The sequence below is a fragment of the Falco naumanni genome, chromosome 7 (assembly GCF_017639655.2).
Source record: "Falco naumanni isolate bFalNau1 chromosome 7, bFalNau1.pat, whole genome shotgun sequence".
NCBI classification, from domain to species: Eukaryota; Metazoa; Chordata; class Aves; order Falconiformes; family Falconidae; genus Falco; species Falco naumanni.
This window is the reverse complement of record NC_054060.1, coordinates 6,401,293-6,425,662: the sequence shown is the minus strand read 5'-3', so window position 1 is coordinate 6,425,662 and position 24,370 is coordinate 6,401,293. Positions and strand designations below refer to the sequence as shown.

General features: G+C 48.5%; 1 protein-coding gene and 1 long non-coding RNA gene across 2 annotated transcripts; one reads left to right on the top strand and one right to left on the bottom strand.

Moving 5' to 3' along the window:
- The first annotated feature begins 717 nt into the window (after window positions 1-717).
- LOC121090951 lies at window positions 718-14,157 on the top strand. Its single transcript, XR_005828787.1, has 3 exons — window positions 718-2,298; window positions 5,666-5,806; window positions 13,605-14,157. It is a non-coding gene; the product is annotated as an uncharacterized LOC121090951 (long non-coding RNA).
- On the bottom strand, window positions 6,881-19,645 carry LOC121090947 (cartilage intermediate layer protein). Its single transcript, XM_040599847.1, has 9 exons — window positions 18,323-19,645; window positions 16,495-16,622; window positions 15,200-15,283; window positions 14,172-14,225; window positions 12,570-12,755; window positions 11,119-11,433; window positions 10,906-11,014; window positions 10,269-10,426; window positions 6,881-9,635 (listed from the first exon to the last, which is right to left on the bottom strand). The coding sequence occupies exons 2-9, from the start codon at window positions 16,553-16,555 to the stop codon at window positions 7,294-7,296; spliced, it is 3,309 nt and encodes a 1,102-aa protein (XP_040455781.1). The 5' UTR covers window positions 16,556-16,622; window positions 18,323-19,645; the 3' UTR covers window positions 6,881-7,293.
- Window positions 19,646-24,370: the final 4,725 nt, after the last annotated feature.

Below are 24,370 nucleotides of genomic sequence, written 5' to 3'. Positions count from 1 at the left end.
AGAGTATCTTTTCCTGTCCATGATAGTTTTCTTAGTCAACTACATTTAACACAGGACATCCCTTATTTCTCACTGGAATTTGATGCCACATCTTTCTATAATACCATATGTGGAGCTGTGTGCAGCTGGCATATGCCTTTGTCGGGTTGTTTGCTAGGTGGGTTTTTCTGAGCAGGTTGATTTCCCATCTGATTGACTTGTGCAATCATTGCCAACTGCTTAATTACCTGTCTTCCAGCTTATTCCCTTTGTGTAGTCTCAGTCTACAGGTGTATACTTGCAGTGTGCTGGAATTCAGTTTCAATAAATTTTCAATTTAGAAATGGAACAGAATATTTATAATCTGTTCTAATCTGAGTTGTCATCCAGTTGTTTTAGGACCATCACGGTATTTGTTTGGGCCTGTTGACTCTGAAAATACTCTCTGTAGTAAGCACTGTTTAATGTCATCCATGAATGGTAGCTGATGGTTTTTAGGTACCTGTGTGTGATGTGAGCACATGATTTTGTTTCCTGTAGAGGAGTGAAGGCAGTGGGTTCATTAGCATTGATAACATGCAGCTGTGGCCTTGCCTCGAAGGCAGTGGGTTGATTGCCATGGATGATGTACAGCTGTAGCTCGTTCCTGCTAAGTAGTTAAATAGCCCTGAGGAGTGTGGGAGAGGTGGTTGAGTGGAGGTGGTGTGGTCTGGCCTCTGGAGGAAGGAGAAACAGCGCAGCATGGACAGTAGAACCTGACTGAATAAAAACCTTGTTGCAGCCTACTAGTTTGTTTGTGCTGCAACATTTGGTGCCCCGTGTGAGGCTGACTGAGTTGGACTCCAACTACAACAATTGGTGTCCAACGTAGCTGAGACAAGCGGGAGAACCTTTGACCCATAACACCATGAGGGGTGAGCCGTTGACAACTAATCGATATTGGTGCATCGCAATATTTTTTGTCCATCTTAACTCAAATTGCAACTGTTTCCTTTAAATTCAGAAAAGAAAAATTTGCTGTGTACGTTTGCTTTTCAATGCAAGTGACTTGTTTTAGTCTTACTGTTTCTAATCTACGAACTTGTCATTCACCAGTAGATATTTTTCTTTGATAGCTTTAGCTTTTCTGATCAATGTCTTACCTTTTCTGTTTAATCATGTCAGTTGCCATCTCTTCCTTCTCCTTTTTTGTTTTCGTATCCTAGAGTATATTCCACTTAATATTTGTATGCCATTCTATGTTCTGCTGTTGTACTTTGTCTGATGAGAGAGATTTTTGCCTGATGAGGAGCCGTAAACTGAATCCAAGCTTTTCTTCAACCTGCCTTTGGTTAACGGCATACGTAAGAAGGAGCATTTAATGTGAAGAATCCCAAAACTGTTGACTCTTTTTTTTTTTTTTTTTTTTTTTTTCTTCTTCTTGTCTTGAAAGTAACGTAGCACTGTGAGGATAGCAATAAAACAAAGACCAGCTGCATCTTAGGAGCTGCTGTAATGTTACTTACTCAGCTTATTCCTGCTTTTTCTGAATATTACTGATGTAAAAGCAGAACCGATGGTTATTCAGACTTGGGGTGGGTTGTTGGGGGGGTAGCACTGTTCTGTTAGGTTCATGTTTACAGCAATCTTGGAAGCCTCAAAGGAAAAAAAATTGCAGGAGTTCCGTAGGCTTGGTGTTACAATGGTTGTTTTTCTCATGCTCGTCAATGCCAGCACATCCTCTTCCAGATGTCCTATTGGCTCTTCAGACTTTTCAGTGCTTTCCTGTTTTTTCCAGCAGTCATGCTCAAGTCAGGTGTTGAATTCATGGGACTTAAATCAAGGTGACAGGAACTTGATGTGTTTAAGTGTGACTCGCTGAATGAAAGCAAGCAAAAAAATCTAGAAAAATGTGTTGCCAAATGGATTAAAATGCTTCTGAAAAAGCATCTGTTAAAGCAGATTTTTTGCATTAGTTAATGCAAATAATTAAATTAATGCAAAAAAAGTAAATAAATTGAAGTATTAATTGCTGTGGGTCCAACAGTTAATCTGCTTCTGACTGGTTTTCCAGAACACGATCCTCCAAGAAATCCAAGCCTATGAATCAGAGTCAAAAACTGGAAACAAAAGCAAGCTGGAAGTCAAGCTTCTGTGGAGAATGTTTTTTTGTCTCTGCCCACAGACTCAAGGGTGCAATTTGTGCTGCAGAAGTTATAAAACTGGCAAGTTTGTTTCCAAGAAAATGATGTACTTTTGTGTTTTGCTCCCACCTACTACTTGCAAGTAAAGGCTGTGAAGTCGTTTTGCTTTTCCTCTGTTTAGAGCAGTGTGTGAAAGGTTAGTTATCACCTTATGCCAATAGAAGGGAGGGTGGGTGAGTAGGTGTTTTGTGTGTTTGTGGGGCTGGTGGGTGGGTTTGGGGGTTTTCTGGGGTTTGTTACATCACTGGTCTGAGCTGCATGGCTGTTTGCCTTGTGTTTTCCCTTCTGGAGCTTCAAGGAATTTTTCATCAGTTATTTGTAAAGAACACTCATAGGCATCACTGTAATTCAAATAGTCAGTGTTTGCTGAGGATAAAAACTTTCTCTACAGCCCCTTCCCCATAGACAGTGAGGTTTTTGACACTAATCAGCTGCATGATAGAGGTCTGGCCTCAGGCATGGATTGTATCCAAAGCTGAATCAGCAGAGAAATGAGTATATGAAAAAACCCACCACTGCAATTTATAGATAATTTTAAGCACAAATGAAAAAGAATTTTAGACTTGGGAGAAGCGAAGCATTTTGGTTATCTGTTAGCATGGACGGAGCCAACTTTTCTGATGTACCAGGTCCCCAGGCACTGGAAAATGCATTGTGGTTCATGATGACCTGAGCAAAATGAACAGTGAGGTGTGACTCCCACAGAAAGAATACAGTATCAGAAGTCCTGGCAATGTAAGGTTAAAAGTTTTACATGACCAGACTGGTAAATCAACTGCTTTCTTCTAGGAATGACTTGAGGAAAATTCCTTGAAAGTTCTTTAACTCCTTTGCTTTATTGAACCTGCTCTGACCTTATAAAGTTGATAGAAAAGAGCTGTATCCCTATCCTTTGCATCTCCAAAACAACACAGAGCAAAGCGATGTTATTGCTGGGTGGCATTAATGCTGCTGGTTGGAATACCAACTTCCAGCCAGCAGTGTCTGTGTTAGATGTTAGCATCAGAGAGAACCTGAAGGGCAATTTGTACATTTTTTGCTGACAGCTTTAGATGACGCCTTGTGTGAGATCTGTTGCTGTTAGTTGTTGCTGGCAGGTGGTAGTTTCAGTTCAGACAAAACGATAAAGCAACAGGGCAGAGTTTCCCTGCGTCTTTGGGGGGATTTGAGGTGGCTTGTGCTGAGGAAGCCTGTAGATGGTGCTGGCTGCATCTCTTTCAGGGGAAAACCAAGGTCGGCGTGGAACATCTGGTACAGAACGTCTTCAGTTAGTTGTTTAATACCAAATAATGTCTAAACCATATTGTAACCAGGATACCTATCCTTGTAACTTAATCTTTTGGTCTGTGCAGAGTTTGCTTTAAAGCTTCTTGAAATTGTTTTCTAGGGAAGAGGTTATCAAAGATTAGGCAGTTCTTTGTTGCTTAACAGTTAATGTCCTAGGTCTGAATATGCACAACTTTACCCCAGTTGTTTCATGGAGGAAAGGAGGGCAAGATAATTTTTTTTTTTTTATGGAGGAAATCTTCAGCATGCTATTTTTGGCATGGTGGAGAAGCTTTAAAGGGAATTGGTGTTCCCCAGGCAGCTGTTAGCCAAAATGTCTCTTTGGAAACTTTGCTTTCACCTAGCTCTGTAGGGATTTAACTTGGTAGGTAATGAAAATCTGATTATTTTTGCAGAACAGACAAAACAAAAATGGGGCATTCACTGATGAGGTGTAGAATAGCATGTGAGGGTTCACTCTGGAACATGGACATGGTGATTCAATGCCCAGTACCACTGCTGAGGTCAAGTACAGCCACCCTAGCAATTGGAAAGTTACAGTAGCAAAATAAAACATTTGTCCTCCTCTTGGACAAGAGGAAAGGTAGCAGAGGTATTCATAGACCCAGCATCCACTATGGCTCAGTTTAAGATCACTGGAGCCAAATTACTGGTAGAACTGCAAAACGTTTGGGCACCAGAAGGGCTCTGGTGTTAGATAGGGGTGATTTAATCTTGGATTTCAAATAAATGTTAGAGGGAGTGATATTTCTTAGGATGCTGGTGGCTCATAGTTAGATGCATCTGTTTCATGATCTGAAACCTTGCTACTCCCCCTGCTTCCTAGGAAACCTCTTAATTCCTGTTTTATGCTGAATAAATTACAAATAAACAAAAAGTATAAGTGACTAATCACAGGAGTACTTGAGTCTCTTTAAAAAGTTGATTGCAAAATCCCTGAATAATTTGAAGGTTGAGACTAGACAAGAATCTCCTTTTGTTTATCCTAACCACTGACGGCCTCATAGCTTCTGGGAAGCAATATTTTCCCTTTCTTAAAAGCAGGAGGAGGGATAGGTCACCAGATTTATCTGCGGGTTGGAAACTAAGTGACCTTAATGGAAGATGCTTTGCCATTAGCTGCAAACCTGATGATGTTTAGGAGCCAGGTCTCCCACTTCAGCCTGTTTCTCAAGGTTGGTGGTCCAAAGGCTAAGGCCGAGGGAGGAGCTGAGTCGAAGCCTTCCTGCATTCCTCCAGCTGATGCTCTCCTTTAATATGTGGGAGTGTGGGTTAGGTTTCAGGTTGCAGAAAGGACATTGCCATACACTGACCATAGATGCAAGCTGGAGAAGTCAGAACTGACACTGAACTATAACAGAACACTTTGAGTGGTGGATGCCAGGTCCTGCTGTAGCTTTTCTCCTCTTTAAACTTCCTTAATGTATTTGGCATGGTGGCTCATCAGTAATGAGGAAGTGTTAGCAGTGAGAAGAAGTGAGTGGTGGTTGTTGGGCCAAGGTTGTTTTCTGTTGATAGTGATTAAGCACCCGTGATTGAAACCTCTCTGTCTTGCTCTGTATCCAATGTAGTCTGCCAGCAGCCTCCTCTGAGAGCTCAGGGACTCGGTGCGTGCAGAGATTAGTTTGTTCCTCCAAGTCGGAGTTAAGCTGCAGTGGGGGACAGTTTGGGGAAACTTGGAGAGCATCTTGCTGTTTCAGGCTGTAGGGCTGCAACCATTTCATTGCTGTTAAACAGACATTTCTCGCCAAAGCAGAGCATAGTGCTCTTCCTTGTGTTTGGCGAGCCCACATGCAGCACAGGGATCAGATCCTGAGCTTGCTTTCATCCATGTATCTCCTGGGTTGGTCTGTAGAAGTCATTTGTGTTACTTCACCCTCAAAGTGATAAAACTAAGTTCAGGATTTGGCTCTCTGTCTGCAGAGGGGGAGGGGAGCAGAGGGAAGAGACATTTCTCTGTGAGTCTGCAGCACAAGCCAAGAGCTCTGTGGGAAGGTCCAAGCTAATGCTCCCCACTGGCTGCCTTGGCCCCAGCTCGCGCCAAGCCCTTGCAGCAGACTAAACACAAAAGAAAACACAGAGTCTAAATTCATTGGTATGAAGAGGATGTGCCAGGGTATTCCACAGCTCTTCCTTTTCTGCTTCTCTTTGATAACTGTCATTTTGCATAAAAACATGGATTATTAAGGTGGGTTTTTTCTCTTTTTTTTTTTAAGCATAGTTCAGGCTGCATAGGCACTCAGTCCTGCACAGCTCTGCATTTAACGCCTGGGATGCTCTGTGTCAGACCTGAGAAACCTGTTCTGAAGCTTGTGAAATGCTGTTGAAAGATTCCCCCTGCCCTTGATGGGCTGTAGGTAAGACAGCATAGACCTAGAATTGGCTTCATACCCATCGGTGTGGATTGGATAGGAGAGGGAAATCCATGCTTGAGCACGTGTTTCAATTCCAGTTTTCATCAAGTAGCACTGCCCAACTTTTTGTGATCTCTTTTGATGGAAATTTCAGTGTTGGAGGCTTACTGACTTGCCTGCACCCTGAAAATTTATTGCCAGTGTTTCAGTGTAAACACAGGATGTCTTCTGTGCTGGTGAGGCCCTTGATTCCACTGTGGAAGTAGTGGGGGTTTGATAGGGCAACTTAGTATTTCACTTGGAGATGGATCACTGTCTGTTTGACCCCTTCGGTGGCCGTATGTACCTTCAGCTAAGAGCACCTGCTTGCCCAGTAGTGTCCTGCTCGTTGTTACTGAATGTGATGGGAAACCTATCTTCTCCCTGTCTGCACGGCTCTGCGTTGCCTGGTTTCCTGTCATTCTTAAAGCACATGTTCCCAGCCCTTTTTTCCTGCCCATCTTCTTCCACTCTGGGAGCCCTGCTGCTGCCTCCTTAGTTCAGTCCTTGCCCAGACCTGCTGCTCTGCTTGCCCAGCACTGTTGCTGACTCCACATCTCAAGGTGGGGACAGATTCCCTGACTGCAGCATACCATGGCCAAGCCCTGGGCCTGGGGAAGCACCAGCTACCCGCCAAACCCCTCACCCATACCCAAGATTGATAAAGCTGTGACCTGTTTATGAACAGAAAGGTGGAATTTTGCAGATTGTTCTTTGGCCAGCTCTACATGTGGTTTATTTACTTGGGCATTTCAAACAAAAAAGCAATGCAGCATTGTCAAAGTTACAAAATTACTTTTTAAATTGACCTACCCTATCATAGAGCATGGATTTTCTTGTCAAATAATGCAAGAAGCAAGAGAAGACTGTAGTTTTATCCACGTGAAGCCTACAAATCCACATGGCTTCTCTGTCCTATTGAGCGTGTGAGTTCTTAGAAATGCAGCTGCCAGTAGTTTAGCTTGAATACAGTCATTCTAAACCAAGCTAGAAATAAATAAAATACTTACATTTCAAGTACAAAACCTTGCAGTTGAATTCCATATGAAGAAATAGGTTTATTTCTTTTCATGTTACTACTGTACAGGTACTTGGGCTGGCAAAGTCTGCAGATGCAGAACAGAAGAATGGTTTATGTACATGACTTAATTGAATCATGTGTTTAGTCTTCCCTTTAGGCTATCATGTGAAGCTGTTTAATGTCAGGCAGAAAGAAGATTTTTTTTTTATGGATGCATTTAATAAGACATGAACTCCCTACTGCTACTGGCCCCCAATTTTTGCATTATGTCTTTCCTTTCTGCTGGGGGGAGAAAAAAAAAAGGCACCTTAATTATGTCTCAAAAATAATGACACCTGCTGGCTTTGAGTTAGGTTATTGGCTGGTAGGTGTTACTTTCAAATTACATTTAATCAAGTGTGATTGACTTTACTGAGACTTCTATACAGCTCTAGTATGTGGGAGAACGTTGACGTCTTGTTGGGATCCTGCCTTGGGTGGTTCGGCGGCTTGCCGGCTGCCTTCGGTATGCAGGGCTCTCCCCTGGCAGAACCAGTATGGACTGCTGGCCTGAGTTCCTCTGAGACTGGAAGATGCTTTGCTCTGCTGCACTCCTCTCTGAACAGGTGAAAGTCAATCCAACGCCGACGTTGCTTTTCATGGTTCTGGAGGTGCCATCAGATGTGCCGTCAAAACACCTGCCCAGGGCAATTTCCTTGGCAATCCTTGGGTCTTGGTCGGTGACAGTGTAGATGCCGTAGTTGTGTCCCAGTGGGTCGAGAGGAGCCAGCATTGTGTACTCGCTGGAGTCGTTGTTCGTAGCCATGGGGAGGTGGTTCACCAGGTACTCGTGAAGCATGCTGTTGACGCTGTCTCGGCGGCAGCTGCCTTGTGGGACCACTTTCACAAGTGTGCGATCCACACGGTCTTGGTCAAAGAGCATGCCGCTGCACTTGAACTCCAGGCAGGCTGCTGACACATCTGGCTGCTCAGGGTCACGAATGCTGCGGACGTCCCTGATGCCGTAGAGCTTGCCAATGGTACGCGGGTGCGTCCCACCCATGTTACGAGATCTTATATTCACCTCTTGGGGTCCGTTTATTTTTACTTTAATGTAGCAGGCCCTAAATTCCATGGGCTTGGGCCACCATGCCAGGTAGTCATCAGTCCAGCTCATGAGGTCATCTTCACTGAAGGGAACAGTATTATAGTCATACCGGTCTCCCTCTATCCTGTAAAACCTGAAGTGAGCAGCGCTGTGTGGGGCTTCCTCGCATTCTCTAAGGTTTTCATAGGCATAAATAGGGCCGTTGTTTTCTTCTGGGGAGTTAGGGCTTGGCTTGGCCATGTTAATGCTGAACGCAGTTTTCTTAGTTTTGGGGTCCTCGTGGTCTGTTCTCCTGTAGTTGAGCTTGTTGAGATATGGCTGTGGGACCCCAACAGCGTTAGGGTTGAGTTTGGGAGCAGAGGACACAGCTTCGAGCTCTTCACCCCCCAGGCTTGCCAAGATATAAGCTGTGTAGGCCCTGGGGTTTTGCTCATCGCAGAAGGCAGGCACGCAGGCGCCGTTTGGACCAGTGACCACACTGTCAAAACGGCCCCACGCTCTGGGGTTGGAGGAGAACCCTGGTTCTGGCTCTGTGTTTATAATAGAAATCACAACCCCTTGGATCTGCTCGCTTTGCAGAAATCTCTCGCTTCTGTAGGCTCGAACTTTGACGTAGCACCGTCTGCTCTCTGGGACGTCCAGGTTAAAAAGCCGCCTTTCTTTGATCTCCATATTCCCAACCAAAAAAGTTCTCTCTTCCCTTTTGCGCCGTCTGCTTTTTTCAAGGTTGAAGTCTCCTTCTTCCTCCCATAATCCTGTCTCTGGGTTCAGGGACCAAAGTTTCATCTCTTGCAGGTGCTCTGGCATCTTGACCTGAGCAGCATCCAAATGAACCTTCACCTGTTCGGCATTAAGAGACTCTGTGCCCTGTTCATCAGTGAAGTCCACGGAAAACATGCCGTATGTGCGGAGTGGAAATATGTCCCCTTCCTCATCTACAAAGTTCAGGTCACTTTGTGTCACAGCAGCCATTGAGACTTTTCTTGGGTCCAGAAATGTCACACTGGCTTTCACTTTGCCTCTGTAGGCTTCTCCATTTTTCCTATAAAATGCATTGGAAGGAATTTCTAATTCAGCAATTGGATCCTCTTCTTCCATTTCTCCCAAAGAAATCACGTTGGTTTCCGTGGATTCCAGCGTAACAGGGGCTTGCTTTCTTAGTAGCTTGATCTCATGAAACACAGCGCCTCCGTTTTCCTTGAAAGGCAGAACTTTTGTTGTGTTCACAAACTTCTGCAGCCGATCGACAAAAGTTAAAACTAGTCTTTCTGTGTCTGCTGGGACATGGATAGAGAAGGTTCCCTTGTATCCAGTCATACTCACTCTCTTGTTCCCCAGGTAAATGTGGCCAAACCTCAGGGGCTCACCATTATCTGCTGCTGTGGCTCTGCCTCGAACCATTATTTTGGTCTCAGTGCATTTCTTGCAGCCACATTCTACGACGACTTTAGTGGGGAGTGTGTACCCGTTGCAGGAGATGTCTCTGGTTTCCATCTTGGACACCCCACAGCAGTAGGCAACATTGTCCTTACATCGAAGTCCTTTATCCAGCTTCCCAGCGCAGGTCTTTGCTGGGCACTTGCCCACGTCGTAGTAGAAAGAGTTTGTTGCTTTTTGGAAGCAGTCGTGAGGAAGTCGGATGGGGTGGCTTTGAGGTTGGGAGTTGCAGGCTGCCTCTTGTCTTCCTGTTGAGTAGGATTTCTTAATGAGCAGCATGAAATAATTGTACAGTCATCGCTATGTGGTCTGAAACCCTCAGAGCTAAACATTGCTTCCAATAACAGTGAGGGGTTTGTAGCCATAGACCAGATGTTTTGCAGGATTTGGGTTGGCTGAATTAATCCAGCCTCCATTTCGGTGAGGCAGGTGCTCAGGTTGAACTTGAGGTACCTGATGAAGAGCAGTGCTGTTTGCAGGAGCATCCCAGCTCCTGCTTACCCACCACTGCCATCCAACCCACCCTCAGCTAGATGTTCTGCAGCTGCCTGGCTTTTTGGCTATGGATAGACTAAAATTTGTCCCAAGGTTTAAAAAAACCCCAGCTATACAAACAGAAATATTCACGTCAGGCAGCAAGTACAGGGAGAAATCTGCTGAAACCAGCAGATTGAGCTTGGCAAGTCACCTGCAGTCCAGAGCTTGTAGAGAGCATCTGGTTCAAAAGCAGCTCTGCTAACTCATAGATGCTAACGGATGCATGAAATCAACCCCAAATACTTTTTCCTGTGACTTTTCTTTCCCACATGTATCACATTTTCTGTTTTCTGCACACTGCCACCTCCCCAGCCACTCGGAGAGCATCGTGCACGTTTTCTTACCTATAACAGCAAGCTTGGCGGGTTGGGACTTCGCTGACCCCCCGGCGCTGCTGGCCTTGCAGAAATACTCTCCTGACTGGTCTCTGTTCAGGTTCTTCAGAATCAGGTTGTTTTTGTATTTGTATAAAGAAGGATCCAACAGTGAGCCGTTGTGGTACCTGCCAGGAACAGGCAGGCAGTTAAGCGGACAGAGCTGACTGCCTGGCTGGAGCAGAGCAATGGTCTGATCCTGCACCCGGCTGTGTGGATTGTGCCAGACCTCTTGCCTCAGTTTCCCCATTTGTAGTCTGCCTGTGTAGCATCACCTACAAATTATTCCTCTTCCCCTGGAAGTACTGAGATGTGGCTGCTGGGCAGCTGGCAGGCAGGCAGAGCTGCTAGTTGTGACTGCTGAGGTTTGTCACACTCTTATTTGTATGTTTTTCCAGTAAATTCCTTGGCAGGTGATGTTACCGCACCTGTGAGAAATGCCAGCTCGGCACATCTCGAGGAAACCATAATTTGCAGCAATCTGTTCTCGGCATATTTAGCTGTTTTATAGCTAAAAATCTCCCACCTTTATGGAGATGGTAAGGAGATAAAAATTGAATCTGTGGGACAGCTGATGCTTCTGCCTGATCAGACTTGAGTTCCTTACCAGAGGTAGCGGTCAGGGGCCGGGGTCCCGGAGGCATCACAGCAGAGTGACACACTCTGTCCCACTCTCCTGGCTTTGTCCTCGGGGCTCCTGAAAATGTAGGGTTTGCCTGTGGGAGAAGGAAAAGGCCTTGTTACTCTTACTCTCCTAAAATCATGGTTTATTTCTGGTTACTTTGTAAAGCCTTTACATTCGTCCCCTTTTTGGGGCTACCTGATCGTTGCAGCTGCACTTGGATCGCCAGGTTTCTTCTGTTGCTCTCAGGCACAGTGACAGTTGCTGTTGCATATTTGGCTTTCTTTATTTTCAGGGTGGTTTTGCCATCGGGACAAACCCCTGGGATCCTAAACATGCCCCTGTTATCAGCCATTGTCAACAGCTTGAGTTTCTTGGCTTGCAGGTAGACTCGGGCATCTGCAGCGGGTGACCCATCCTCAAGAGAGACCTTCCCATGCAGGGTTGCATCCTCACACATGCAGGCATCACAGTCGGCATTGACACGGCCCATGAGGCAGGTGATGTTGCACGCTGGAGGAGAGGCAGGCATGTCAGAAAGCAGCCCCAAGTCCCTTAACACTCATGGCACAGTCTCATGTCTGCTTTTAATTTAGATGCAATAAGGCAGATACTGCATAAGGAATAAATTGTATCCAAAACATATTTTTACTGATTATCAACAGCTGTGCATTAGAAACACAGAGACGATGTAATTTTGAACCTGACAATTAGTAGAAAGCAGCCACGTGGATATAATTACAGCTAGGAACTGTTATTTACCTTCCCCAAAGGGCTGAATTTTGGGGAAATTTGAATCCAGATCAGCATGTAAGCTCTTAGCTCAACCCTGGCAAAATTACAAATCCAAATGCCTTAAACTTTGTAGGTTTCTGTTACCAGCTCACGCCCCAAAGTCATGACTTTGGCATATCTTAAAAACTGTCTCCCTTATTCAATGGTATCCTGGCTTGGGCAGGACACAGGCTAATTGCAAAATGAGCACTACTCGATGGGTTTAACAAATGGTCTCCCAAACAGTGACTCTGAAACATGTTCATTACCTATAGCAATTAATCCTAAATAACGGGATTAATCAGGTCATTCCTTTTACAATCACAGAGTATCCCTGTACAGCAGCTCTCTGATAATTTCTTTAAAGCTGGGAATAACTGGAAGAAATCAGGGAAAACCTGAAACAGCGTTCCTGGGGAAAACATCAACTATTTTCAGAATTATTTGTTTAAAAGGGCATTATAAGAATAATACAATTAGTAACAAGCCCCTTCATCAGGGGCAGTGGCAATTCAATATTCCCAACTCTTCTCCTTCCAGCAGATCGCATGGAGACAGCTGCCTGCACTTGCTGCTTCCACTTTGAGAGCTGCTGTGATAACAAGACTAATGAGATTTTTTTTGTATCACCAGGATCTTTATGGGTCCCTGATGATTCCCCATATCTGGACACCCCTCTTATCTTGCTGTTTGGCTATAAACTCCCCACGCTCTGCTCCCTCGGTACTTCACAGCCCTGCTGGGAAAGGCACAGGCATCACAAAATTCTGGCAAGGGAGAGAAAGATGGTAAAATGATCATGAAGGGGGTATAACACCTATGCAGTGGTGAGGTAGGACGTCATTCCCTGCCCATAAGTGAAGTTATAGGAGCACCTGAGCAAACATGTCCAATGCAGAGCCGTCCCTCCTCAGTTGCTTCATTACAGTGCACACCCCAGACGCGCTCAGCTAGGCAGGATCTGGTACGCTTCTGCACACCGGTTTGGCCACACTTTGCTGAACACTCGCTCCATTTCGACCATGGAGACAAAAACCTTTTTGAATCTTGCACCGGTGGACCTTGAATAACATCAGTGGTGTGTTAATGAGACGCACGTTACACATACAGCTGCCTGAAAACAGGCAGTTGTTTTCTTAGCAACTTCTGTATAGTTCAGACTACACGTTTGGGTGTTACACACCCCATGGATTAAGCAAACTCAGTGCTTAGGGAGCTGGAAAATAAAGCACAAGAAGGTATGTGAAGGCTTCTGACTTCATTCTCCGCAGGCTACCAAATTCAGGATGATTAAGATAAACCTGAGAGGAGCAAAGTGCATGCAGCTCTTGCTTAGTGTTGAATAACAGTGGCTTAAGGGAAATCAAACACACATTGTCATTTAAATGCTGTCTGAGGGGCAATGCTTGCCTGTGTTTCAAATGTTGTTAAAATGAAAAAAAAAAAAACCACCAAAAGAAAAGGGTAAAGTTGTTGGCATGATTGTGTTGACTGTCTTTAACCATACTTCAACATATGTTCTTTATAGGGGGAGCATGTGTCCTATCATGAGCACCAGTTTTACTGTGTGTAAAACAGAAGCCTAAGATGCTACCAAGCAGGCTGAGCATGTTAGGGGCCTGCTGATTTGTAAAACACACGAGAGTTTAATATTGGATTAGATTTTTAAAGGAATTTCTTTAACTGGGCTACTAGATACTATTGTTTTAAGCCGCTTTGAATGGATGAGAGCCACTCCAAGCCTGTGGTTTGGGTTTGTTTTTAAATGACAACATTCTAATAATGTTTATGAGGATGCACTTGTGACTAAAATTGCCAAAAATGAGGTTTCTTGGAGACGTGTGCTGTGTCATCTCCCACACGTACTCTTCCACCCAATTTGTAATAAACCAGGTTGTGTTTTTTCCTAGAAAGGCAGACAGGCACGCAGCGGGACTGATCCAATAGTGATGGGCGAAAACCAACCCCTGGCTTACAAAAGCAGGTGACTGGAAAACACCATTTAAATGAGACCAGCCACGGGCACGTCATGTCTGGTTTGGAGTGAGCTCTGGGCTTAATGGGTGAGTTTTTAATCTGTTTTAATCTGCATCCCAAGTGGCACATCCATAGACCTGATTTAGCAATTTGGGGGATGCAGGAGGAGGTGAGCTTGGGGATGTGGTCCCCTCCCAGGTGGTGCATGGATAAATACCTGTCTGTACTTGCCCCAAGCAAAAATTTAACATGCAGCAGATTAAAGTGGGGTCTCGGTAAGATCGTAACCTTGTTTGGGATCGGCTGCTTTAATCTGCAGTGATGATAAGAAAGGAGAAGGAGAGTCCTGTGGAGGAAAATAGCATTATATGGCTCTGGGTAGCACCTTGACAGCAGAAAAATCAGAAAGCAGAGGATGAGGGATAAGCTGAGGGGTTGAGTGCTGGCAGGGATGTGGGGAGGGACAGGGCTACCCCGCAGCACCAGCGGCAGGAACGTACTGCGTCTGGCGTAGGTGAAGATCGGGTCTCCCCGGCGAGAGCTGCTCCTCGTACCTGCAGGCAGAGAATGCGCGGGATGGTTTGGGCAGGGTTTGCCTTCTCCCTGGCTAAGCACCATCCCCTCCCGGTGGCCTGGCTGCAGCAAGCCCAGCTGTTCAACCCCACCAGGTCTGGCCCACCCTCTCCTACAGGCAAAAACAGTTTTATAGCTCACTGCTGTGAAGGGCAGATGCTTTATTTTCCAGTTGCACTGGTCAAAACCTCGAGATTTTGCTTTTTAGAGTAGTAGGAGTCAGCCCTGTTCTATGAGCCCCAGCCTCAGTATCACTGCCTTGTACCATCACTTTGAGGGGAAAACAATTTTCCTGGTAGTTTTCCTAAAAATACCTGTCAGCAGGTGGAGGGGACCTCTCTCTGAGTGTGTTTTCAGTGCTTTGATCCTCCACAGCGGCTAAGAGAGCTCTGGGAGCAGGATGGAAGGCTGGGAAAATCCCCTAATCCCTTGGTTATGGCATCGGCACCTCCATCCCTTTCAGTGCCTACTGGAATTTAAATCCTGAGCCCTGGGCAGTAAAGCTTGAGGGGCCGACGTTTCTCCCGGGGGTTAACGAGCAGAGTGAGTTCTACAGGTAATGAACGCCCCATGAGCTTTAATTTTAAAGCAATGGTGTTGCAAACTGTCCCGGGTGTGAGGGCAGGCTGGGCAGGTGAAAGGCAGGTCGGAGCATGTGCTTGCCCATCCCTGGGCTCTCCTCACCCTCCCAGCCGCGCGTGCCTCTGGTGGGAGTTGGGGTTGTGGTCACACACTTGACCTTCACTTTTCCAGGAGAGGAGCCAACAGCATGTGTCAGCAATAGCCAAAACCCTACAGGAGGTTGTGAATGATTAACATTTATTCCATTGCCTGAATGTCCTCATCTACTCAAATAATATTGTTTGGCTGTCAATTAAGACTGAAAAAAATAATACACATGCAAACACCCCTTGTCCCAGCAAGGGAAAGCCACTCGAGCTGGGAAATAACTTACTCTCCAAGCTGAGCATTACCAGCGGGCGGAAGGTTTTCTGTCCTATCTGGATCCTGGCAAGGGCTGGTTTCAGAAGCCTTTGACCTAAGGGTCAATAAATTGGAGATTAAATTAGATTAATTAGATTCAAGGGATTGGGCATCCTTAGGCTCACTTTTTCAGATTTTCCTTTGGGAGAGCTGCCAGTTAGGGCACCTGTGGGATGCAGTGCTGGAGATGCCACACAAAGGGAGTGATGGAGATATCCCACAGCATCACTGTGGCTCAGGTATGATGCAGATTTGCCATTTCCGTTGTCACCCAAGAAAAACTTCTTTGTGCTTTCTGTGTTGGAGCAGCTCAGATCAAATAGTGTTTCTATAGCTGGAGATTTAAAATATATCCCATCTCTCCCTGCACGGGGAGAAATTAACCCAAGGTGGGTGAAGTTGGTTGTCACTATGGGACATGGACTGATTTCTGCACTCGCTTGCTGCCTGCATGCCCAAGGGCAGCTAGTGGTCATGGCTCATTCCTGGGGTGCTTGCTGGAACCAGTCCCATTTAAACTGGGGAGCTAAGCCTGATGCTGCCCAGCACCAGCTCTCACCTGTGCTGAGCTCCCAGGGGCTCAGCAGGGCTTCTGGGCACCTCCCCAGGGACAAACTGACTCTCCCTGTTCTTATCCCTGGGCGTCTGGCCAGAGCACTTCAGGGCAAAATTCCTCTATAGCCTTGGAAAACAAATCCAAAGAGTCTGTGAGCATGTTTTCTCTGTGAGACCTGCCGGAGCAAAGGGACAGGTTGCTTATCCCTCGGCACTTTGGTGTGCGTGACCCACCAGAGCAGCAGTGGGCAGACCCTGCTGCTCCCAAGCATCTTGTCCTGGAGAAGAGCCATGTTGCTGCTGCTTCCCGAGGGCTCAGCTCAGAGGCTGGGATGGTTTTGCACTTGGGCGATGGATAAGGCACTGGCTAGGGTGGGTGTGCTCGGAGCAGAGGGGAGCTGGGATGGGAGCTGGGGTGCAGGCTGGACGCCAGGGGGTCTCAGGGGTGGCAGGCAGGGATGGTGCCAGCACAGCCGATGGGCAGGGTGGCTCATTCCTTGTCAGCCAGAGCCTGGCTGACTCACAGACAGGCTTTGCCCTTGCTCCGGGGACAGGATGGGTGCCAGCCGGGCAAATGCCACGCTGACCCAGAGCAGTGCCCAGCCATCGATGTCTGCTGGCTCAGTGGCCGCCGACAGACATTCCTTCACACTGGCGGGCTTGCGGGTAGAGGACAGCACCGTGATGGGAATAGAAACATTTAACTTTCACCTAAAACAGATGTTGCCCCCAGGAGGAGGATGAGGATGATCCATCCTTTTGCAGTGACCATCGTTGTCTCCAGAGGGTGACCAGGGGCTTTCTGGAGTATCCGCAGCTGTCCCACACCTTCTCCAGACCTGCAGAGACCCATGTCGAGGCTTACCCGGGGTCTTGCTGCTTTCAGAAAGCTTCTCCCATGTTGAACCAGTCCAAAACATGCCGTGGGGCTGCTTGTACCCCCTGCCCCCCCACTCCCTGCAGAAAGCCCCCACTTAGCCCCTGAGGGGGGAGAAGCAGGGGCTCCATGTCTGTGCTCCCATCCCCTCTGCTTCTTGTCGTCATATCTGAGCCTAAATCTATTCTGCAGAGTGCTGCTTTGTGATCACATCTCCTGAAAGTGCCTTTTAACAGCTTAAATACTTCTGCAGGGATGCTCTCACAGCCCAGGCGGCTCCATGGGCCCCCCAGCACCCCCCTCTGCCCCCCACATGAGCAGGGACATCTCCACGCCTCCACCCCCCACCTGCAAACTGGGCTTAGTTCAAGGATGGCATCTTATCCTAGAACATCCCAGGAGCGTGGGGAAGGGGAAGGCTCCTGGGCACCTCCAAAAGCAGAAAACCCCATCCACAAGCCAAGCCTTTGCTGCAAATGCGAGCAAGAAGCTAAATGTTTTCCTTTTTCTGCACGCAGACATGAGGGACTGAGGCTTTGTGTTGCTCTTCCTCAGCTCAGCGACTTCAGATTTTGGGTTGAGTCCCTTAGCCCAATGGCATCAAGCATTTGGGTATTTGGTTTCTAAAGGTACCCATGGAGCTGGTGTTATCCTGAGCGACACCAGCTGGAATTCCAGGTGCTTTATTTTATGCACTTAAAATTAATGAACTTGGGGGGGGGGGGGGGGGGGGGGGAATGTTGGCTCCGCCTCAGTTTACCCATAAAATGAGGCTGACAAAGAGCAGCCGGCAGTGAGAACACCCTGTTATTTGTAAGCGGTATTAACCATCCGAGGCTGGGGAATGTGGGACTAGGAAATACTTTGATTATGGCTCAGCAAATCCCAGTCAAGCAAAAATAACAAGCAACACATGAGCGGTGGTTTGTGGGCTTACGGCGCGGTCGTGAACTCGCGGCCAGACAATAACCAGGAAAAATTAATCCAGGCTGAAAGCCTGTTTCCCACTGGACAGCTATTTTGGGAACTGGCTGTGACTTGTTCAGTGCTGGGTTTGGGACAGGATACTGTCCCGTCCCCGGGACACACGATGCTAAGAAAGGGGGGGTTCAAGCAGCTGGATCCTGGCAGCAGGGAGCGCTCGCATTGCCTGTGTCCCCTCTCTGGCGTGGGACAGAGCTGCGGGAGATCAAACAGCCCTGCGTGAGCAAGGCACCATCCCCCCCTCGAAGCCCCCGCTCCAGCTGTCCCCATAACCCTGCCCCAAATCCATTAGCTGGGCTGTGGAAGGGAGAAGTAGAACACCAGGAACTGTGTCCCCATTGATGTTTTCCAGCCCACAGCCTCTGTGCCTTCATCTGCCCATCAATTAATTTCCACCTCACCCTCAATCACAGCCACTCTTAATTATGCTGCCTTAATAACATAACAAAATTGCCTAACCGCTAGCTGCGATGAAGGAGAAAAACTTAGTGGGTTGGGTTTGTTTTTTTTTTTTTTTCCTCTTACCTACAAAAGCCATAAAACCCCCAATTAAGAGTCTTGCCCTCTTGCCTCAGAGCCCCCAGCTGAGCTGCGGTCTAGGGACAAGGCGAGGGTTTGTCAGCTGTGGGTTAAGGGATTTGCAGCCAGTTGGGAAGAAGAGAGAAAGTTGCAGCTTACCGAAACCTTCCCTGCGCTGCTGCCGAGCTGTGCTGTGTGCGAGCCTCCCCGCAGCCAAGGCAGTGAGGTTGCTTATATAGCCCCGCGTGTAGCTTAGGGGATGGCAGCGAGCCACCGGCTGCCGAGCAAAAACAGATCGGACGAGCAAGGAAACCACAGGCTGAATAATCCCTTAATAAGGTGATGGTAAACACAAACCCTCAGCGAAACAGCAACTGCTGGGGCTGGCGGCGATGCCACGGCATGGCAGGGTGCTGTTGGCACTGGGGCAGAGTACGGTGTGGGCACCACAGCCTGGCACAGCACTGTCGGTGTTAGGGGTTCACCCTGGGTCTGGATCCAAAAGAGATGCCACTGAGCATTGAAGATGGAGATACAGCAGCCAGGTACATGGTGCAATGAGTTTTGGGGATGCTTTTTTGGCTCTTGCCTGGTCTGGGATACGCACAGTGCCCAGCCGGTGTTGCCCATGGGGTTCCCATGTCTTGCAGGCGTTCCCCACTGCTGCCTGCCCATGCTGCCTGCACACCTCTGCCCCCACGTTGGCTCTGGCAGGGACCAAATGAGGATGCAAGGATGTGGGACAAAGTCAGATGGATTGGTGGTTTGGACACCCTGGGGTAGCACAGAGCTGCAGAGTCAGGACCGTCCTTGCAAATAAATGTGACTGCATCTCGCTTGAGCCATGGGGAGACCTAGCAATGACCCCAATGAGAGCTCCCCACTGCCCTGGGCTGGCTTCAGCCCCCTCAGATCCTTCCTTCCTCTGCAATCATGTTTTCCCATCTAACTCATGGCAGCTGGTCCTGGCTCAAGGATCCCGGGCATTGCACAGAGCGTGTGGCCATGTCCAAGTGAGTATCACCCACGCACGCAGCCCCAGCGCTGTGGGGTCATGCTGCTGGTTTGCTGCAGGGGTCTGGTGTGAAAGCGTGTGCTTTACGTGGTGGGAGCATCCCTGAAGGCTGGGGATGGGTGCTGGAGCAGCCAGTGGTGTGCGGGGTGTGCCAGCGGTGTCCTAGGCTGCCTCTTAGTAATCCTTGCCGGCCCAGCTGCCAGAGGGAGCGGTGCAAGAGGAACATAGATCAAGGTGTCACATAAAAAATAATTGGTAGTGGACTGCACCGGCTCCTGTTTGTGTTTACAAGCAAAAAGGAAAAAACACCTGAAATGTGCCAGAAAGTGGTAGAATGTTTATCCGGTGGGGAAGTAGTGCCTGGTGAGCTGGAGGCCCCAGACCTGCGAGATAAACACGGAGCTCAGCTGCGTTTCCCCGCTGTGATGAGGACAAGATGTGGGAAAGGTGCCGAGACTGAGAACAAGGAATTCATCTTCCCTTGGATGGCACCTATGTCCCGCCACAGCCAGCCCATCCCTAGCACAGCACCGATTCCTCAGCAGGTGGCTCCGGTCCAACCAGCCGCTTGGCCCGACCTGGCATTGATTTCCAGGGGCTGCACCGCGGGGTAAGGAAACATACTGTTCTGCAAAAGGAAAAAAGCGTTCTTTAGGTTATGGAAACAAAGTGCTAGCTCTAGCCCAGGGCAGCTGCAGGTGTTTCTGCATGGAATTTTGCATCCTCCTTGGCACAGGTGTCTGCTTCTTGGTGTGGGTGTCTCCTCTCCAGCATGGCTCCTACAAGACAGGCTCAGGAGACACTTGTGCAGCTTCAGGAGTGGGTCTGGGACATGTGAGTTCATGCAAAAACCAAGTCTCTAGAAAAGTCCGGTTGCGCAATCTCTCTTGGCTTGGCCATCCCTTGCTGTAGCTCCGGCATGTGGCTGATGTCGGATGGAGCAGTGTGAGCAGAGCCCCAGATGTTTTTAGTGCTGAGCACCACCAGCTGCACCACAGCTCTGGGAGATGCTCGCCACTTTCCATCCACCCGAGGTGGACAGTGCCTGGAGAGGGGACAAGCGGGGTGCTGCTCTGTGCTGGGGGTGGTTGCTCTGCACCTGTGGCTGATGGGGAAGGATGCATCCCAGACCAAACTGCTTTTACCTTTCTGGCCATCACCTGTGGGTTCACCTGGTGCTTCCCAACCAAAGCATCAGCCCCTCAGAACCCCTCCCAGATTAACATTTGGACCCTGCCTGACTCTCATGGATTTTTTTTGCAAGGTTTCATCACCGATGTGTAATTACAAAGTTGTAATGTATTTATGTGAACACTGCCATGCTTAATGCTTCCTGGGCCACCAGGGCCGAGGCTGGGGCAGCGTAAGAGAAGTGTGACAGTGGATGGTGCAACAGCATCTCCCTCTCCATGCTCATTCGTGCTTGTCTCCATTGTTCTTCTTGTGTCCCTCTAATAAACCCAGAGGAAAATCAGCTAGTGATGCTCATCCCGTCTATTTGTGCCTCCCACCCTTTCCAATACGGCATTGGCAGAGTCACCGTCACCAAAAGTTGGTGATGCCGGGAGGGCAGCAGGGATGGTGGGGCTGCTCTCAGGTCTGCACATAAGATTTACAGGCTGTGGGGTCCGCGGAATACCCTGTGGGTCCATGAAATGCCCTTTGGGACCAAGGCCGTGCTCCATTACCCGCCAGCTGCCCCCGTCCTCCCTCCCCGCACCCTCTTCACTCCACCAAAGGGAGCTGACGGTTATTTTCCCCTGCTGCGTGTTTCTGGGCTCGCTTCTGTTTACGGAGCTGGGAGTTAAAATAACTGATTGATGACTTTGTTCCATCCCAAACACTTTGGGGAAGCTTGCGTGGTTTAGGAGGGTGAGCTGGGAGCTGGGATTTCATTAAGCACTTGGCTCCTAGCACTTCTCCAGCCATGCTCCAGGGGTGGCTAATGTTGTTTTTTAAATCCTGTTTTGCTATCCCAGGAGCTGGACTGGTGATTTCCATGGTTTGTAGGAGAACTTGGAGATGTAGCGGGTCCCCGGGGTTCACTCTGAGCTCTGAACCACCAGCAAACCTTGCAGCCACCGCAATATTGTTTCACTTAAGCCCTTCTCCATCGCTTCATCAGCACAAAATCACACTCCAGCTGCCTAAAAGCTTTGGAAAAGAGCCCAAAAAATGAACTACTGGAGTTTGTTTTTATTGTGCAGATGAGGATTTACAGGCTGTGGCCGGGAGAAAAAGAGTAAAAGGACCTTTCCCCCCTGGAAGGATTTGCTTAGGGGCTAAAGCCTCGACTGTGGCTCAGCAGTGCTCAGCTCCACGTGCATCATTTATGAAACAGATGCAAAAAGCACTGCAGAGGGGGGATGCCATGAAAGCCAAGAGCCAGGGAAAGACTGATTTTAGCTCTGGAGGTCGAGAAAGCTTTTTCTGAAGCACTGAAAGAGCCAGGAGCTGGGGCGAGCAATCAGCTGTGGCCGAGCTGCTAGTGGGGTCTGGTCATGGGGTGAGCCCCCAAATGTCTGCTGGCATCAGCATAACACAAGTGACACACACAAACACACCTCCAGCATGAAAAACGGGGAGTGTCCCCTACTCTGTGGTCACATCTTCAAGGAAAAGGGCTTTCTTAGTGCTTTTGCAGGGCACAGCTGTAATCTGAGTGCCCAGGGACTGCTACCTGCATCCCTGCTGCACACATAGAGCCCCATTTCCAGACCCACACCGCCTGTTGAGGGGTTTGCTGGTCTCTGTCATATCCCTGACCGCTCAAGGATCCTGCTGGGGTTTCCCTCTTGGATGCTATGTCCATCCCTGCCATCTCTCCTTCCCCATCACAGCTTGGAAGAGCAGGGATGGGAGATGCTATGAGAGCACCAGAAGTGTCTCAATAGTGAATCCCTTTTTAATTACGCTGCTGAGCTGGCGAAATTAAGATAAGTAGTCTGGCTCATTTAGGAACTCTCTGCGAGATGGAGAAGGCCATTATTTTCAAGCCCTCCATAAGTAATGCACGTCCCAGCCTCTCCCTCCACTGCACCTGGAGCATTAACTCCTCAGGGACACTCGCAGGGCAGCATCACGGTGCCACGTGCCACTACAACACTAACGTTTGCTGGGAACATCCTGCCAGCAGATGTGGGCTTGTGGCAGGGCCTGCGCTATTGCACAACTCGGGTTGGTGATGGAAATGCAGTCACAGGACGCGAACAGGCACGATGGGAATGCAGCCAGGTCCGCACCAGGTCTGTGCCTCAATGAGGACATACAAACTGCAGAGGAAGAGCAGGAGCAGAGCTCCAACCCACAGCCTGACAGCTGTTTGCTTTAGCTTTGGACAGGCTTTGGTGGACAAAGACCATCCTGTGTCAAAGCACATGTTTCTCTGGGCAATTAATCACTTCTGAAGAAATCCTTAATTTATTGCTCTTATTTACGGGCATTAGCTTCGGGCTTGGATGTACTCCAGGCTGTGCACCCGTGCTGGTGGGGAGGGCAGCCTCCCACCCATGCGATGGCAGTCCCTGGTCTCATCTGTGCCTTTTCCTGTGTGATTTTCTTGCTATAAACCAGGTCGAAGTGGGCAGGTTTGCAGCTGATTTACACCAGCAAAGCAGCAGCCAGTTTTTCCTAAAAACCAGCGAAATCCTGCATGACCTGTCAGCGTGCAGGGGAGGGTTTGGGTCTTCCAGCATATCTGGTTTGTGTCTCTCCTGCTCTGCAGGGATCGTGCTGGCAGGGCATGGGAGAGGTGTAGGCTGTGTAAGCTGGACCAGAGGCAATGGTGATGGCGATGGAGGTGGAGCATCAGGTTAAAAGGTGCTTTTTTGGTGTGCTGATGAGCCTCTACTTGGGGTGGACAGAAACTGTGCATGGGATGGAGCTGGGCAGGTGGTGAGCACTCGTTGAACCATGGGTGAATTTATTTCAGGTTAATTATTGCACTGAGCAATGTGGAGCTGAGCCTGGGCTGGGATAATCAGTGCCGATCCACTTCTGATTTTCAGCTCTGAAAGAGTTTGCCAGCAGCCGCACTGGCAAAAGAGGGCATGGAAATGCCTCCCCTTCCCAGAGCACCTGTGGTCATGGGGGCAACCAGAGCTGTAAAACATCTCAGGACTTCATACATCGTGCCGAGGGCATGTTTGGAAAAGCCAGTCTCTGCCGAGCTAATTCCAGCACTGCTGGGATTCCCCCTGGGCAGTTGTGGCCGTATCAGCTTTCGCTGCAGGGTAAGTGCATTTGCTGGCACAGCAGGCAGAGGTGTTTGGTGGGGTCCAAGCGCTGCCGAAGGGAAGGGCTGGCAGCCTCCTGGTGTGAGCACCTTGGACCAGCTGAGATGAAAACTGCCGGGAGCAGGCTGGGAAGTCAGCATGGGACAAAAGCCCTTCCTGAAAGAAACAGCGCAACGCTTCCAGCATCAGTTTGAGCACTGCCTCCTAGAAACACCTCCCTGGGAGGCCAAATCTGGCTAGAAGGAGATGTCAGCACTGATGCTCATCCCAAGGGATACCAGGATCTCGCAGTCCTAGGGCTTGGCTCAGAGTAGGTTTCTTGCAGGAGGGGAAAAATAGGGTGGGGGAGCAGAAACTATATTCCTCCATCTCACTTAATTCAGTATTAATGGCATCTCTCCTCACTGAACCACTGATCCCTTCCTAAAAGCAGTCACGTCCCCACATAAAGTTCACCCAGCTGTGTTTTTAAGCCTTGAAAACTGCTTGGAGATATGAAGCGTGGGGGAAAGAGGTGCCAGGGGAGGTTTTCCCTTCTTCTCAGTCCTGCAAGCTGCCAGTAAAGCTGCTGAGGGTCCGGTGGGGCTTTCAGCTTTCCCCACATCTCACCTCTCCCCCAGTGAAATGGAGAAAACCAACCCTTGAACCTGGCCCGTGTTTGGGAAGGAGCATCCAAAAGGAGTGCTGAAATAACGGCCTTGGGACATGCAATCCAATTCAGGAGCATGGAGAGAGGAGGGTGTTTGATGTTTGCAGCAACACGATGGTCAGGTCCCACAGGGAGTAAAAAAGCTGGAGGATGAAAGAGGGCACGGAAGGCAAAGACAAGGACAGCAACTAAAACCCATCCAAAAACAAGGGCAAAATTGTTCATTTCCATGCGTTAGTCACAATGAAAACACTGGGATTTCATAACTTCTTCCAGCTCAAGAAAAATACCCAGTTAGGGCAGAGAAA

Excerpts from the sequence above, each read along its gene's own strand:
- LOC121090947 (XM_040599847.1), bottom strand. The coding sequence starts at position 16,555 with ATGGTCACTGCAAAAGGATGGATCATCCTCATCCTCCTCCTGGGGGCA. Across the intron at positions 15,284-16,494 it reads GGGGGCAACATCTGTTTTAG|GTCAAAGGCTTCTGAAACCA; the intron begins GTGAAAGTTAAA and ends ATTGACCCTTAG. Across the intron at positions 14,226-15,199 it reads GGTAATGCTCAGCTTGGAGA|GTACGAGGAGCAGCTCTCGC; the intron begins GTAAGTTATTTC and ends CTCTGCCTGCAG.